This window comes from Dipodomys spectabilis, unplaced genomic scaffold (genome assembly GCF_019054845.1).
Source record: "Dipodomys spectabilis isolate Male_0828 unplaced genomic scaffold, ASM1905484v1 ptg000006l, whole genome shotgun sequence".
In the NCBI taxonomy this organism is placed as follows: Eukaryota; Metazoa; Chordata; class Mammalia; order Rodentia; family Heteromyidae; genus Dipodomys; species Dipodomys spectabilis.
In genome coordinates this window covers 12,351,659-12,368,714 of record NW_024870683.1, presented here as the reverse complement: position 1 = coordinate 12,368,714, position 17,056 = coordinate 12,351,659, and the positions used below count along the sequence as shown (strand labels likewise).

General features: G+C 38.4%; 1 protein-coding gene across 1 annotated transcript in view; it reads right to left on the bottom strand.

Moving 5' to 3' along the window:
• Positions 1–17,056, bottom strand: part of Tmeff1 (transmembrane protein with EGF like and two follistatin like domains 1) — an 82,249-nt gene that overhangs the window by 53,250 nt on the left and 11,943 nt on the right. Inside the window, exon 2 of the mRNA XM_042698232.1 lies at positions 6,326–6,435. Coding sequence (XP_042554166.1) covers positions 6,326–6,435 — 110 coding nt within the window. The remainder of the gene's footprint in view (positions 1–6,325; positions 6,436–17,056) is intronic.

The following is a 17,056-nucleotide window of genomic DNA, read 5'->3' as shown; positions in this document are numbered from 1 at the left end:
ACCTAGAGCAAGTGAGCCTGAGATAGGAGAACAGATAGATCTGCTATTCCTTGGTCTTTCTTGATTTCCAGAGGTCTGTCTTCTTGAAAGCTTCTTGGTATGCTTATGAACAAATGAAAGGATCTGGGTGATTTGGGGGGAAAATTGTTTATTTAATTTGGGGAAAGAGCTGTATTATTTAGTTTTATAATGCTGGGGATGGAACCCAGGGCCTTGCACAAGCTAATAAAGTACTCTAACACTGGCCTATCCCTACCACCCAACATTCAATTAATTTATAATGTAGCACTGTTGCCAGCCACAATCTTTTAGTTTAGGTTAGAACCACTGAGAGAATGAACATTTCCCTATAACTTTTCTTTAGAAGAACCTGATGGTTCTGACATGAAAGTACTTCAGAAACAAAAAGCGTACACGTCTGGAATCACATCCTTACAAGCACTTTTTTGTCAACCTACTTATCTACCACGACTTGTTCTGAGCACAATAAATAAGAAAATGGTAATTAGGATGTTGTGATGGTGCATCTTGATCATCAACTTGATTGTATTAAAAACCATCTGAGAGCTTAGGAAAGCACATTTCTGGTGCACCTGTGAGGCTTTTCCAGAGAAGATTAACTGTGGGTAGCAACATCTAAAAGCCTGGGGACCCAGTTAGGCCCCTCTTAGGTTGTTTTGCCCAGGTGTTTTGTCTCAGCCATGTGTCAATTTGACTATGCCCCAGGGTGTCCAGATAAAAAGTTATTTCCAGCTGGCACTGGTGGCTCACAACTGTAATCCTAGCTACTCGCAAGGCTGAGATCTGAGGATCACTAGTTCAAAGCCAGCCTCAGCAGGAAAGTCCTCGAGACTCTTATCTCCAATAAACCACTCAGGAAACAGGAAATGGTGCTGTGGCTCAATTGGTAGAGCACTAGCCTTGAGCTGAAGAGCTAAGAGAGTACCCAAGCCCAGAGTTCAAGCCCCATGACCAACAACAACAACAAAAAAAAGTTATTTCCAGATTTATTGGTAAGGATATTTCTAGATGTGATTAAGATTTGAGCCGATGGACCAAGTTAAACAGACTGCCCTCCCAATGTGGAAGAGCAGTGCCCAATGTGTTGAGCACTTTTAAAGAACAAAAAGGCACAGAAGGGAGGATTCTCTCTAGTGACTGCTTGAGCTGATCCATCAGTCTTCTGGTCCTTGGCTGTTAGTCTTAGACAGAGACTCATACCACTAGATTCCATGGGCTTTCAACATGCAACATAAAACTGAAACTGTGGCACTTCTCAGATTCTATGCAACCAAAATAATATTAATAATATTGTCTTTTTCATGTGTGTGTGTGTGTGTGTGTGTGTGTGTGTGTGTGTGTGTGTGTGTGTGTGTCCTTTTACTGGTTCTATGTTTCTGGAAAACTCTAGTGCAAAGATCTACTAAGAAGACACTGGCATCTAGCAAGACAGGCCCTGATAAATTCAAGAGGAAAGACACACACACGAGAGAACTCCAGGTAGAAGAAAAAAGAAGTAGAAAGGACATAGGGGAAAAAGTCAAAGGCATTAACTTTTAACAGAAATCTAAAGTATCTATCACTTCTGTGGTACAAAATTAATAAAAGTGGTTTTGTTCTTAAATGTGGCAAGAAAAATGCTCTATTAGAAGAATAAAAATACCACTTTAGACTTTTACATGAAGTCCTGTTATCTATTACAATGTATTTAAATTGTTAATAGCCTTGAAAACATGCTGAATCATCAACAACTATTTTTTAATGAGTTGAAAGACACTGTACAGTATACAGTGGAGCAAAGCATTTAATGTGTATATGCAATCATTGTTCTTAAGCTTGCAATAACCTGAGTCCAACTGGAACAGCTTTATAAGCTTATTGGAAGGCAGAGTGGTCCAAAGGAAGATTTCCTGGGCAGGAAGATCAAATCATGATGTAAGCCCTAAGGCAGTTTGCCCGTACAAGGCAAGCAGCCTGTCTTTAAACATCTTCACATCCTTAGCATCTAGCTTTAACACACTACATAAAGCTCTGGACAAATGTCTATGGATCTCAGTTCCTTATATTTCCTTTTCCTGATTTGTGACAGAGTAAGCACAGAAAGGATTCAGGCAGCTCACAAAAGGATTTTCTAGCTGCTGAAAGGGCTATTTTCTTTACAATCTTAGAATTTTCAGGAAAAGACATTCAATGAATAAAGAAAAAGAAGCAGAACCATACAGACAGACACAGATAAGTATAATGTGAAACTTTAAAACTTATGTCAAAAAAAAGAAACACACAAAACTATTTATTACCTGTTAACCAAAAACAAGTAAATTTTTTTTCTAAGCTTACAATCCCAGGTAATGAGGCCCAATCAGGAAAAAAAAAAAAAAAAAAGTGAGATCCTATCTGAAAACAATCTAAAGCAAAAAGGGATGGAATCATGGCTCAAAGGGTAGAGTGCTTACCTAATAAGGGTAAGACCTTGAGTTCAATCATCAGGAGTACTATGAGTTCAAACCCCAGTACCACCAAATAGATCAAATTTTGCCACCAACACATGGTGGTATAAATCTGCAATCCTCTCAGTAATCAGGCGGTAGAGACAAGATCTTGAGTTGAAGGTGTGCCTACGCTACACAGTGAGCACCAACTCAAAAATATCGAAACAAATAAATTTTTAAAATAATAAAAGCAAGGGAGGGAAGGGATGGTTAGGAAAAACAGAGGAGGTAACAATGCTCAATAGGAAATGTACTCATTATCTTACTCATGTAACTATAATCCCTCTGTACAGTATTACAAAAAATAGATAAAAAATAATGAAAGCAGGGTAACTTCTTTTTCTCTACAGAATTCTTTTATTTTTTTGCATCTACATGAACTGGGAGGTAACAACTCCTGAAGTAAATACCATTAAGTGATTTATATTCCTAAGAGATACACACAGACTATTTTAGAAAAAAAATAACAGCAACAAATATAGCCTACAAGAAAAAGCAATTGATAGTTTGGATTATAAGACCTTTTTTTTTTCAATATATACCCTTTTACATTTTTAAAATACAGGTATACATTACTCTTTTCAAAAGCACATCAAAACAGGAGGTTCTCCTAGGAGTTGATAAGTTAATGGATATAAAATGCTCAGCACAGCAAATACTATATACAGTACACACCCATAATCACATATATGTTACCAATCAACCCAAACCAAAAAGAAAGTATGAAAAAAAACAGGAAATAACATTAGTACTAGTTCTTAAAAAATGATCAACAAATAAGGAGCATATTTTCAATTTCTCTAGTAATCAGATGCAAATAAATGCTTTGTTTTTACTTTCATGTTTACAAAGTATAAGCAAACTGACAAAAACCTACTATCACTACTCTGGGAGAAAACAGGCAATCCAATACCCTGCTGCTAGTGAGGATGTGAATTTTAACATGAGAATCCCAAGTCCATACCAAGGCATTTAAAGGAATACTTTCTCATGCTAAATCTCTATGGAGATAAAAGACAAACTTTCTGATGTGATAAACCAGAAGAGAGATCTAGTTCAGATCTGCCTGAACCAGCCACTGCAAAGTGGGAAGGAAATTCCAGAAATCAGAGGGGAGTCCCAGCACCTGTAAGTACATACTCAGAACCAATTTCTGGCCCATACATGGGACAGACTCCAAGAAACTCCACTGGGTTTAAAAGAAATGAACTGATTATTTAAATATTGAGAATTTGAGCCAATGATAGAATATACCGTTTGGAAAGTTCAATTAATTTTATCACCCCCAAATTAGCAATTCTCTTCAAAGGAACACAACAGAATTCAAGCATACATATCATTTATAACATATATATAATGCATAGATAAACTCAAAAATATTCTGACAACATACTCTTAAGACACAAAAATAAACATAATGCAACCAAGAAACAATACCTAGAAAATGTTGTACATATTGACCTTAGCAGAAAAAAATTTTTTTTGCATTTTTTTAATTGTGAAAATACTGTACAGAGGGTTTACAATTACATGGGCAAGATAATGAGTACATTTCTTAGCAAGCATTGTAGCCTCCTCCTTTGTTTCCCCTTTCCATCCATTCCCATCCTCCCTCCCCCCCCACCCCCACCAAATCCTCCCCACGCCGCCACCCCCCCACTACCCCCCCCACCCCCCCCCCCCCACCAAAGTTGTGAAGTTCGTTTTCAACATAACGACTTGTACATCTCATTGTTGCAATGGGTCCACCTGTATCCCTATTTAAACTATTTGTTTTTCCCCTTCCCCTCCACAAATTATACTGACATCAAATACAGTGAAAGCAGGGGTTATACTGTGGGGGAGGGACATACAAAGCAACAAAGAAATAATCTTATAAATGTGTTAGAAACAATCGCATGAAAGAAAAAAATATTTGAATACATATCTTAGGGTTCATTTCCCTAACATCACCTTATCTGACCTTTAGCAGAAAAAATTTTAAAGTACTCATATCTGTGTTCAAATAAATATACTTGTAATGAATAAAAAAATGAGAAATCCCAACCGATAAGCTATAAAACCTAGAAATTAAAAAAAAATGAAACTAAAAACTCACTAAATAGGAAGAATGGATATAACCAAAGAGTTGTTGAACCTGAAGAATGATCCACAAAATAATAATTTAATGTAAAAAAAGGAAGAAAAAAAACGGAATATGGAAAGGTCTAATGAGTTGCTAAACTCATTAGAACAGAGAATTGAGAGAAAATATACTAAAAAACAATTAACTCATTAATGTTAATAAGTGGCATAAATTTATAGATTTCAGATCAGCCAATTTCAAGTAAGATAAAAAGAAAACCAAATGTAAGCACCTCATTGTGCTTTAAAAAAAAAAAACAAAGTAGGGCTGGGAAGATGGCTCAGTGGTAGAGCGCTTGCCTTGCATGCCTGAGGCCCTGGGTTTGATTCCTCAGCACCACATAAGAAAAGAGCTGGAAGTAGTGCTGTGGCTCAAGTGGTAGAGTGCTAGCCTTGAGCTGAAGAGCTGAGGGACAGCACCCAGGCCCAGAGTTCAGGCCCCACGACCGGACCAAACAAAAAAAAACAAAGTAAAGAGAACATCTTGAAAGCAGCCAGAGAGATGATGTATTTTCCAGGGGGAAAGAATCTGAATTATCAGTGATTTATCCCAGGCAGCTTCTGTGCTGTGAGGAACAATATGGAAGGGCACGGGTGTCTCCACCTAGCAGGCAGAAAAGATCGGAAGCCAGCCAGAAGCTCCCTACGTGAATGTGGAAGGAGGTGTCTATTTTGAAAATGCCCAAGAGAAACCTTCCCACAAGTTTTAACTAAATAGAAAGCTTCTCCCATGAAGACCCTCTTTGGCTGGATGGACAAGAGTAAGTAAACCTACCACCTTCCCTCCAACTCATAAACTGGCCATTTCTTTTCATGAAAATAAACACCACAGTGGCTTATGGTTTTCAAAGAAGTTTCATATGCAAGCCCTCCTTCCAACTTTGGTTTTCATTACCATATTTTAAGAAAGGGTATGGAATGTGCCTTCTCTTTTCAAATGGAATACTGATAGGAAGAAACTTCTTTGAATATCATACAGAAAGTCACATGAGATCAAGGAGTTCCTGGAAATACTACTCTCTTGTTTTTATTCCTAACTTCTGACTCCTTTCCTTCTCTGCAAAATCCAAAATGACAGGTGCATTTAGAGCAAGATTATAAGTGAAAAAAAAATTCTAGTTCTTTCATCTCATCTTAAATTATGAGTCAGGAATCACTTTGTAACAAGCCAAATTATAAGTTAATCACTAAAAAACAAAAAGGAAGAATTGGATATAACACCCTTTCCTTCTTTTACTTTTTCAGATAATCAAATTACTCAAACAGCACTGGTAGGGTAAAGACATCCATGCTCTTAGTCAAAGGGTCCACTTTCCAGTCCAACTGTAACCCTGACACAGTCCCTGAGGTTCCAAACCAGTCACATTCTAAAAGATGAGAACAAGAAATGAGAATTGAAGAAAAAAAGATTATTTTTTTTAAAAAATTTAAAGACTCTAATGTAACCTGTAGCTTATTTCCCTTCCCTATATCTGGATAGAATCTTAGTATTTTTCTACCTGTCATTGCCAGATTGTCCTCTTGAACTCCAGGATCAAAGCATGGCAAGCACAAGTAACAGAGCAGTAGCATCTTACCACAAGAACAGGTGGGTTATGAATCCAGGTTTTTTACAGAGTTCATGGTGCTATAAGCACAGTTTAAGATGAAAAATACAGAATTATGAACTATGGGAAATGCTTGAATATTTAAAACAGGCTCAGGTTCCTCACCTGAAACTGGCATGCACATTTCAAACCATCTCCATCTTCTTTACAGACTCCTCCATATTTACATGAAGACTCATCACAGACTCTTACAACAGACTCTCTCATATTTAACTCTGCAAGAGAAGAAAACAGTTTTATACATATATTTGTATCTGACTTTTTTCTCACTTAAATGTGCATAGACATAAAAAAAGAACAAATCCTTCCGATGGTATAATAAGAAAATATACAAAAAAGTATATAAAACATACAAAAGGCAAGCTCTATAGGATACAAAATGTTCAGAATATCCCCAAAAGAATCTTACATAATCATATACCTACTAAAAGGAACCCACCCCAAGATGAAACTCAAAATTTCAGAATTTAATTCCCAAACATAGTTTGTCTTAATATATGAGATTATTTCTCTAGTGAACAGTTGAAGGAAGGATTGCAGATATAGGGGATTATAAAGGACTTGCCAGGCATACACAAAGCATTCAAACCACCATCACAGGAAAGAGGGAGAGGGGAAGAGGAGAAGAGGGAAAGGGGAAAGAGGAGATGGAAAGTGAAGGGGAGGGAAAGTGAAAGAGGAAGGGGAAAGAGGAGGGGGAAAGAGGGAAGAGTGGAAGGTTGGGGAAGGGGACAGAGAAGGGAAAGGAAGGGAAGGAGGTCAAGCAAAAAAGAATCAGATCTTTTTATACTCAGAATAAATTTTAAAAGAATTAAGTGAACTTGAGTTTCATACTATATATATATATATATATATATATATATATATATATGGAACATTTATGTACTCAGAATTAAAGGGGTACAAACTTTTGCTAGACTTCAAGATTTTCAATAATTTTACTCCACCACAGCAAATACAACCCACATGATAGAATATGGTTCTGAGATGATTCTGCTCTTGCTCCAAGATTATCAGTCTTGTGCTTAGAAGACTCACATTAAGCTTTCTCAGCACCAAATATGTTGCTTAAAGTAAGTGCTAAGTTGCCAATCACATCGAATTAGGAGAAATCACTGCAGAGCAACTTTTATATCTTCTCTATTAGAAATGAGTCTTGACAACAAATGCAATACACAAAACAAAGCTAGGAAAAAAAAAAATACAGTGCAGTGGTTATCAGTTGAATGTGGAAGCAGAGTGTGCGTTAACCTCCGACTGCCTGAGGAACACAGGGTTTCTTGCATTCTACATTATGACAGCATCTTGGCAAAGAGGAAACGCTTCCCCAGCAATCCTCTATTCCTACTTATTCTCTATTTCTAGACTTGAACCGTGAGCCAAATGAACTCTCTTTATAAATTACCCAGTATTGTTATAGTTACAGAAACAGACTAAGACAAGTTATATTATTTCATGAAATTTTGAGGGTTCCGCTTACTAGGCATATTTCATTCTATTCCTATCTAGGTCACATACACTGAAATTCAATCCTTAGACAGGTATTGCCTGTGGTTTCTAATTAAGGTAAATATTTCTAAGCAGAAGTCCTAAGTTTTTATTGTCTACAGTATATCCCTTGTTTACAAATCTGTAAACACCAGAGCACCAACTTCCCATGGTGCCCTGCCTCCTGACAAATGTGCGCACTAAGATCTTAGCTCAAATCGCTCAGAAGGATTCTATTCTGGAGGTGACTTTTCTGGAATGCCTTTTTGAGTACTTTGTAGACTCCCAGGAGTCAAGAGGGCCACTCTGCTACCTGTCAATGATGAGCCTGATTACACACCTGCCTTCTCAAGCCCCAAATGGAAATTCAGCAAAATAGATGAGGCATTACCAAGGTCCTCAAGAATCAACTCTCCAAACAGAAATATTTTACAAAAAAAGCACTCAACAGAGTGGCTTAGGGCAAAAATATTTAGCTCTGGTTGCAAATCTGCCCATCATCTAATTCTCAAAATGCAAAACCTGTCTCAAATTTCATTAGCACTGCAAAGCTGGGAAACAATGCACCCCAGGGGTAGAAGCCCTGTTTACTGGGATCAAGAGATGCCCAATTTCGCAAATGCAGGCTGTAGTTCAACACTTCTATCCAGAGTGTATTATTGTCAGCCATCCTGGCCGTAAATAGAAGGTAGTTCTGTGTAGCTAACCCTTAAAGAGACCAAAAGGGAGTAAGCTTTTTAACAGGTTACCGTTGAACTCCAGACTTCTTAATCTGGGTGTTAATAGACATCAGAGGCCAGGTAATTCTAGAACTACCCAGTGTATCGGAGGATGGTATCCCTGGTATCCAGCCACTAGATCCCAGCATGACCACCCCAGGAATACCAGCCAAACTGTACTCAGATTTTACCCAAGGTCCCCTCAGAGGCAAAATCGGCCCCAGTCAAAAAAGGTGGCTCAGTGGTAGAGCGCTTGCTTTGCATGCCTGAGGCCCTGGGTTCCATTCCTCAGCACCACATAAGCAAGCCAGAAGTGGTGCTGTGGCTCAAGTGGTAGAGCGCTAGCCTTGAGCTGAAGAGCTGAGGGACAGAGCTCAGGCCCAGAGTTCAGGCCCCACAACCGGACCCAAAAAAAAAAAAAAAAGCACTGCGAAAAATGGAAATGATTTTGTTTACATGTGATTGTCTAATGCAGTCATGTGTCAAATACGCAGCAGTCTCCAAGTGCTCACTCAGTATTTTACCACAGCTATTGCCTGTTTCAGTGGAAACACCTAAATACATCAACTCTGGGTTTATGTTAACCTAGGTTTCAAAGTAGAGGCCCCAGCCACAAAAATGCCTTCACTCCTAAAGAGTCTGACTTCCTCTATTTTACTTGAAGCATTTTTCTTCAAGTCCAATGAAGCCACCTAAAGATTTAAAAGCTTACTATTATTTGGGGGGGGGGGGGGCACTTGCCAAAACTAGGACTTGAACTCAGAGCTCCATGTTCTTCCTTGGCTTTTTTGTTCAAGGCTGGTGCTCTACACACTTCAGCCATACCTCCACCTCTGGCTTTTTGTTGGTTAACTAGAATCTCACAGACTTTCCTGCTCCGGCTAGTTCTGAACGGAAATTTACAGATCTCAGTAAGTAGCTAGGACTACAGATATGAGCAAGTAGCACCCAACTTCAAAAGCTTTTCTTTTTTTTTTAATTTTATTGTAAAGGTGATATACAGAGGTATTACAGTTACAGAAGTCAGGTAATTAGTACATTAGTACATAGTGTCACCCCTCCCTCATTTTCTCCCAATTTTTCCCTCCTGACCCCCCTTCCAGCTCATTTCTAGTGACTATCACTGCTGATAGTTCACCCTTTGTCCCTCCATTTCTGTGCTTCCCCTTCCCTTAGATAAACTTACATACAAGACAAAGGGTACAGAAATAAAGAACCGCAACAAAAGGGAAAAAACGGGGGGGGGGGGAGGGCGGGGGTGGTAGGGAAGAACTGAAAACTGTACAGTTAAAAAAAACTTCTTGTTTCAATTTCTTGGAGTTCATTTCAATAAGTATCATTTCATATGATCATATGCACATAGCTATTAGTCCTTGTGATCCTCTCCTAATAATAACCTCCTTTAGTCTCACTGTTTAATTTATCATGTCCAGGTGGAATTTTTGGTCAAAAGCTTTTATTTCTTGTCTTCCAATTCTTTTCTTGATCTTTCTAGAGCAGTTGACATTCCTGCTTCCCCTTCTAAAACAGCAATGTCCATTATCCCCTCAACTCTGACCACTTCCCATTGGCTCACTCCTTTATCCTTTTCCTACTGTCCAGCCCATGACTGTAACACTCAGATGTATCTCCAGCTTCATCAGATTAATGCAAACCTGAGAACCTGAGTTCTCCTAAAACCCACCGCCAATGTCTCAGGCACAAGGATCTACAAAGGCCACTCCGTCACTCTCTAGAGTCCTTGGAGCCCTTAGCTCCAACCAAGGCAGATGTTCTGTGTTTCAATACATTGTCCAGACTAGTTATACTCACTCTCTTTGTTACTATGATTATAATTTCAACATTTCGTATGAGTGAGAATAAATTGCTTCTATGAAAGCTAAATTGAAGAGTGGTGAAAAAAGTAAGCTGCCTTTAAAAGCAATGGCTGTTACATTCATTCACAATTCAGCATCCACAAGTCCTTAAGAAGCTCATTATAAATGTTTTATTCCAGAATTGGCTACCTTCAATGAAAACTTCTGGATCTGTCTTCAAAATATTAATAAATCTATACTTACATGTTTTTCAGTTAAAATAAAATGTTACATGGATCTACAACTTGTGTGTGTGTGTGTGTGTGTGTGTGTGTGACTACCCACAGAATTCTGTTTATCATGACAAGAGGGTTCCTAGTGAAATAAAAATGCCCTACCCTCCACCACTATTATGTCATCTTGTCCCCTCTCAGTACACCCGCACACATCCTCAACTTTAAGCATTCAAACTCAGTGTTCCCAACTTCACTGAAGCCACGCCACCTGCCTCAGCCTTCCCATCTCCAGAAAACCACTAAGGAAAGCCTAACACATGCAGAAATCTTTCACTCCTCTTTAGACTCATCCTTTATTGACTCCCCAACAAGATGTGTTCAGATTGTTTACCTGTGCTTAAAAAACAAAATTTAAATGTGCTTAGACTCATTACCTAGATGTTAGTAGGATCTGGAGAAACCTGTCCTTTTTTTTCAGGAAAATCACACCAGTCCAATCTGATGAGATCACTCCCAAAATAAACCTCGCTTATGCCCCAACCCGTACCTGACAGTCACTGAACAACATTTGCTGAAAACAGCAAAGACATTTAAAATATTTAAAAATCACAGTATGGTATGGTATAATCATGGAACACTATACAGCAACTTAAAGATGTATGTTATATAACATACTACTATGAATATATGAATGTTAGAATAAAAAAGAGAAACACATTTTTATAATCCAGGTTATTCTATTTACCTAGCTACACTTAAACAGGGAGAGAGGGAGAGAGAGGGAAAGAGGGAGAGAGAGAGGAAAATTTAACTAGGAAAAAACAAAACATGTTACAGCAGTTGAACAATGGGCGACATTTTTTCTCTTGCAAGGGTTTATGCTGATTACTACTTTTAATAATTGTACAAGGGGAGTTTTGGTTGTAACATTTTGACACATGCATACAGTATATCCTAATCAATGAAACACCCATTACTTTCCTCTATCCCACCTACTCTTCCCTAAACAATTTCAACAGGTTTCACTGTTCTATTTTCACATATGCAAAACAATTACACCTACCATCTTAATCCTCTTTCAAGTTTATCATTAGCCCTTCTCCTCCCCTATTCCTTAAACCAAGACGGCCCTTGATATTGGCTATGAGGGGGAGGGGGGGAATGTAATTGCAAACCACCCTAGACACAGTTTGCTCCATAATGGGCCATGCCTGAGTTTGGAGGTCAATGTTAGCCATAAAATAATTATTTCCTTTGCATTGTAATGATTAGATGACATCATGTATTCAAAAGCAACTGTGCTTAGAACAAGTAGGCACAGAGCACAACAAAGACCTACTTTCTTTCCCCAAACATGACTTCAACTCCCAACCCGCCAAAGGGGCACTGTTAATGACACAAATCACTGAAAATAAAATTCAGGATAAACCAAGCAATAGATTTAATAAAAGCTAATATCAAGTCTCAACAAGAAAGCTAGAAATTTAATTTCCTTCACCTTGTTTACTAAAATATTCCTACTGCAACATTTACCTTCTAGTATTGCTATGTGAGGAGAAATAATCTTAGCATTTCACAATACAAAACCAAAAGCAGTTCATATTAATATTAAAATGCATTAAGAGCACTGATGAGTAAAACTTCTCTAAGCTATATTTAAAGAAAGGAAACTCACATCTGCCACACAATTATCTGACTCTGATATTTGTCATCCATTCTGCAAGGTACTTGCCAAACCACTCTTTGTCAAAAAGCACAGTGAATCCTGTCAATCCGCCCCCACACCCACCCCCTTCAAATCTAAGTGCTGGTGTCAGGATGCTCCAGGCAAGGTGACAAGGAGGACAACCACACCCACCCATGGCTGGGTGCGATGGAAGAACAGACCTGAGCCCCAGCTCAGTAGCAGAGGTACCCAAGAACCTTCCAGATGCATCCAGTGATCACCAAGGATGCCCACCAGTGACGTGTTCCCCTGCTTCCCATTTCTGATCCCCTGGTTCTGACATTAACCTAGGAAACCCATATACTTCCTTCTCACAGATCCAAAAACCAAGTCTATTCTGAGGATTATTAAAATAATGATGACAAATCAATTTCCTGACACACACACAACATTACCATTTTCTTTTCTTGTCTTTCATTTTCTTTTTTTTTTTTTTCAGTCCTAAGGCTTGAACTTGGGGTCTGGGCACTATCCCTGAGCTCTTTGTGTTCAAGACCAGCACTCTACCTCATTGAGCCACAGCACCACTTCTGGTTTTCTAGTGGTTAACTGGAGATGAGGTCTCATAAACTTTCTGGACCAGGTAGGCTTTGAACACAGATCTTTACATGTCAACCTCCTGAGTAGCTAGGGTTACAGGTGTGAGCCACCAGTACCCAGCTAAGGGCAGATTTTTTAAAATATATAACAAACATGGTGGGGTTCTATCCCCACTGCAGCTTTTTTTTTAATGTGTATAAGAATTTTAAAAAATTAGAAAGTGGGGCTGGGAAGGTGACTCAGTGGTAGAGTGCTTGCCTCCCATGCATGAGGCCCTGGGTTTGATTCCTCAGCACCACATAAACAAAAAAAGCCAGAAGTAGCACTGTAGCTCAAGTGGTAGAGTGCTAGCCTTGAGCTGAAAAGCTGAGGGACAGTGCCCAGGCCCGGAGTTCAGCCCCCACGACCAACAAAAAATAAAATAAAAATAAAAAAATAAACTAGAAAGTATATATATCAAATGAACTAATTATCTGTTGGTAGAATCTGAAGTTCCTTCATTATTCTATATTCTCCTGAACTGTGTTGAGTTTTACAATCATCATTACTTTTTTTTTCAGTAGCAGTGTTTGAATTGAATGTCCAAATGTCTTAGACAAGTGTCCTGGCACTTAAGCCATGCCTCTAGTCCTTGTTCCTTTAAGTTAATTTTTACATAGGTCTCATGTGTTTTGACCAGACAAGACTCTGACAAAGATCTTCTGAGCTATACTTCCCTCATAACTAGGATTACAGCTGTGAAACACCTTGCTCAGTTTATTGGTTGAGATAAAGAGAGTTTATAATCTCCCTGTCTCTACCTCCTGAGTAACCAGGGTTATAAGCAAGAGCCACCACTCTGGATCCATTATATTACTTTTTCCTTGTGTGTGAGTCTGTGTGTGTGTTTGTATGTGTGTGCATGCATGCATGCACATGCAGGTGCGCCAATCCTAAGGCTTGAACTAAGGGTCTGGAAGCAATCCCTGAGCTTTTTTTGGTCATTGAAGTCTCACAGACTTTATACCTGGGCTTGCTTCAAACCTCAACCTCAGATCTCATTCAGATTTGCAAGCATTCGCCACTGGAGCCCAGCTAATATTACTTTTTAAATCAGAACAACAGAACAACAACAAAAAAAAAAGTACATGCTACAGCATGAGAAAATCTTGAAAATATTATGCTAAGAGAAAGAAGTCAGGCATAAAAAAGCTACATATGTACAGTTTGGTTTATATCAAATATCCAGATCACACAAGGCCATAGAGATACAAAGTCTCTATGTGGTTGCCAGGAAACAGGGTGGGGATAATAGGACTGATGGTTAACAGTAACAGAGATTCTTTCTGAGTGATGGAAATGTTCTTAGATAGTAGATAATGATGATGGTTGCACAACAGTGTGAATGTATAAAAGCCACTAAATGGCATACTGCAGTGGATTTTATTTGATGTGAATTATCTTTCCTAATAAAAATCAGATACACCAATGATGCTATTTTAATTTGGGAAACAATTGTGAGACAAACTGCAAATGAACATGTATCATAATTTGGTGTTTTTAGGAAGCACCATGGTTTGAGATCCTGGCTCTCCCTCTTACCAGTTATGGGACCTTGGTCATTAACTATCTCCAGCATCTAAAGTAGAGACAATAGCAGCCTCTCTCTCGTAATGCCGAGGGAGGACTGAAGAAAGGTATGAGAGGCATTTAGAGACGCTATTAAGTATTGCTGCTATTTTTCTTTATTATTTAGAGAAAAGGTGGGGGGGATCAAAATTCAAACCAGCTATAGCAAACCTCTCATATGCATTAAAATTCTGTCTTTATTCTTTTATCCAACAATTCCAGTTCTAGGAAATGATAGAGAAAAAGAAAAAGCACACAAAAATATATGCACAACATTGTCACTATTTGGCTCATTTTCTGAAACAGAATCTGGCTATGAGCTGGCCTAGAACTCCTAGGCTCAAGAGATCCTTCTTCCTTTACCTCCCAAGTAAACTGGGATTCTAGTTGCTTGCAAGCATTTTTTTTTTTTTACAACAGTAAAGTGGAAACCAATCTAAATGCCCATCTGTTGGGAATTAATTACATAAATTATTGATAAAACATAATGCAGACATTCAAGTATGTGGTAGAAATGTGTAGTGGAACAGAAAGAAGATCAAGACCCCTTGTGAAGTCAGAAAAAGAAGTTATAAAGCTATACATATAGTTATAAGCCTATTCATATTTTACAGCAGATACATCTTTAAAATTCTGCAGTAGAGTCAATGCGCCATCCAGCCCTCCACCTAATACATAAAAACTTAACAAATAAATGTAGACACAAGAGAAAGAGGAACAGGAAGAGGAAGGAAGGAGGGAGGGAGGGAGGGAAGGAGGAAAGGAAGGAGGAAGGAAGGAGGTAGGGAGGGCGAGAAGAGAGGAGAGAAAAAGAGGGAGAAGAGAGAGAATGAGAAAGAGAGGGTAGGAAGGAGGGAGGGAGAAAGGAAGGGAGGGCAGACAGACTAGGAGAAAGGAGTGAACAAAAAGGAGAAAAGAAAATATGTATATTTCATTGAATTGTTAAGAAACAGTTATGCAATTAACTAAAAGGAATAAACACAGTGTACTACCTAAAGAGTACCTTAAACCACTCTAAAAAGATGGGGGAAAGAAGTTATTTTTAAAAGGAGTTCAGGGCTGGGAAGGTGGCTGAGTGCTTGCCTTGCATGCCTGAGGCCCTGGGTTCGATTCCTCAGGACCACATAAGTAGAAAAGGCCAGAAGTGGCGCTGTAGCTCAAGGTAGAGTGCTAGCCTTGAGCTGAAGAGCTGAGGGACAGTGCCCAGGCCCAGAGTTCAGGCCCCACGACTGGCAAAAAAAAAAAAAATGAGTTCAGAAGCCAGGCACTAGTAGATTACACCTGTAATCCAAGCTACTTAGGAGGCTGAGATCTGAAAATCTCAGTTCAAAGCTGGCTCAGACAGAAACCTCTGTGAGACTCATCTCCAAATAATCACCAGAAAACCAGAAGTAGCACTGTGGCTCAAAGTAGTAGAGTGTTAGCCTTGAGCAAAACAGCTCAAGGCCAGTGCCCAGGCCCTGAGTTCAAGCTGCCATGACCAACAACAACAACAACAAAAAAAAAAAAAGCTCAGAACAAAGACTGAGCTAACTTATGAAAAAGAGAGACTCTGAATCCATCAATTAGGTGATAAACAATAGTACTCATACACTGATAGTTTCACTTGCAAAATTATTTTGGATGGAGGCTAACAATGCAAAATAAATTGAGCTTTAAAATCCCAAAAGAAAATCTAAGCCATGAACAAGAAAAGTGACCCCCGTAAATTCCTAAGCAAATACTAACATCAAAAATTAAAAAGTTCAATTTTTTTCTGGTATAAAACAAATGTTAGCATAAATAAGAGATTATAGAAGAGATTGGCAATTATTTTGGAGTTCATCTTTATATTTTTCATATTCCTCAAATTTTCTACAAACATCATATACTGCTTTTATAACCATAGCAATAACCACAAAGAAGTTATTTCCTCTCCCTTTTTTTTCACAAAAATAAGAAGACTGGAGTTATGATTAAAAACCTAATGCTGTCAAAGCTCTGAAGATAGAATAGTGTTAAGAACTTTAAAACCTTAAGTGCCTTGAAAAAAATGACAACTCAGCTGTGGAACATACATGATACTTTTTAAAAATAAATGCATGTGGAAGTGGCGCTGTAGCTCAAGCAGTAGAGTTCTCGCCTTGAGCTGAAGAGCTGAGGGATAGTGCCCAAGCCCAGAGTTCAAGCCCCACGACCGACAAAAAAAAAACAAAAAAAACTTCTAAGACAGAAGAATTAAATGCATTAAAGTATTAAAATAAAAATAAAAAATGCATCTGAACAGTAACAAAGAACTAGCAGTAAATATCACCTAATAAAATAAAAACATATACTGAGAAAAATTAAATTTCAAAGTACATGAGAAGTATGACATACCTCATTGCTCAAGAGACACTAATATTAGAATTAATCATAGGAACAATGAAAATCATGCAAACAGTATTTGTGAGTAAAATCTAAACAGGATGTGGCTCAAGTGGAAGAGCAAGCCCAAGGCCCTGAATTCAAAACCCCAGTATCACAAACAAGGGGGATGGGGAATTAAAATGTTTAAGTCATTAAAAAAAAAAACACAGGTAGGGAAAATGAGAGACAACAGACATAAATTTAAAGGATAGTATGAAGTGTTGGTAAGAACTTAGAAAATGGACTGCTTAACTACAAGTAAACAAGGCACGGGCATTATGGAAAAGAGTCTGTCAGTTTTTCCCAATGTTAAACATAGAGTAACTTTATGACTC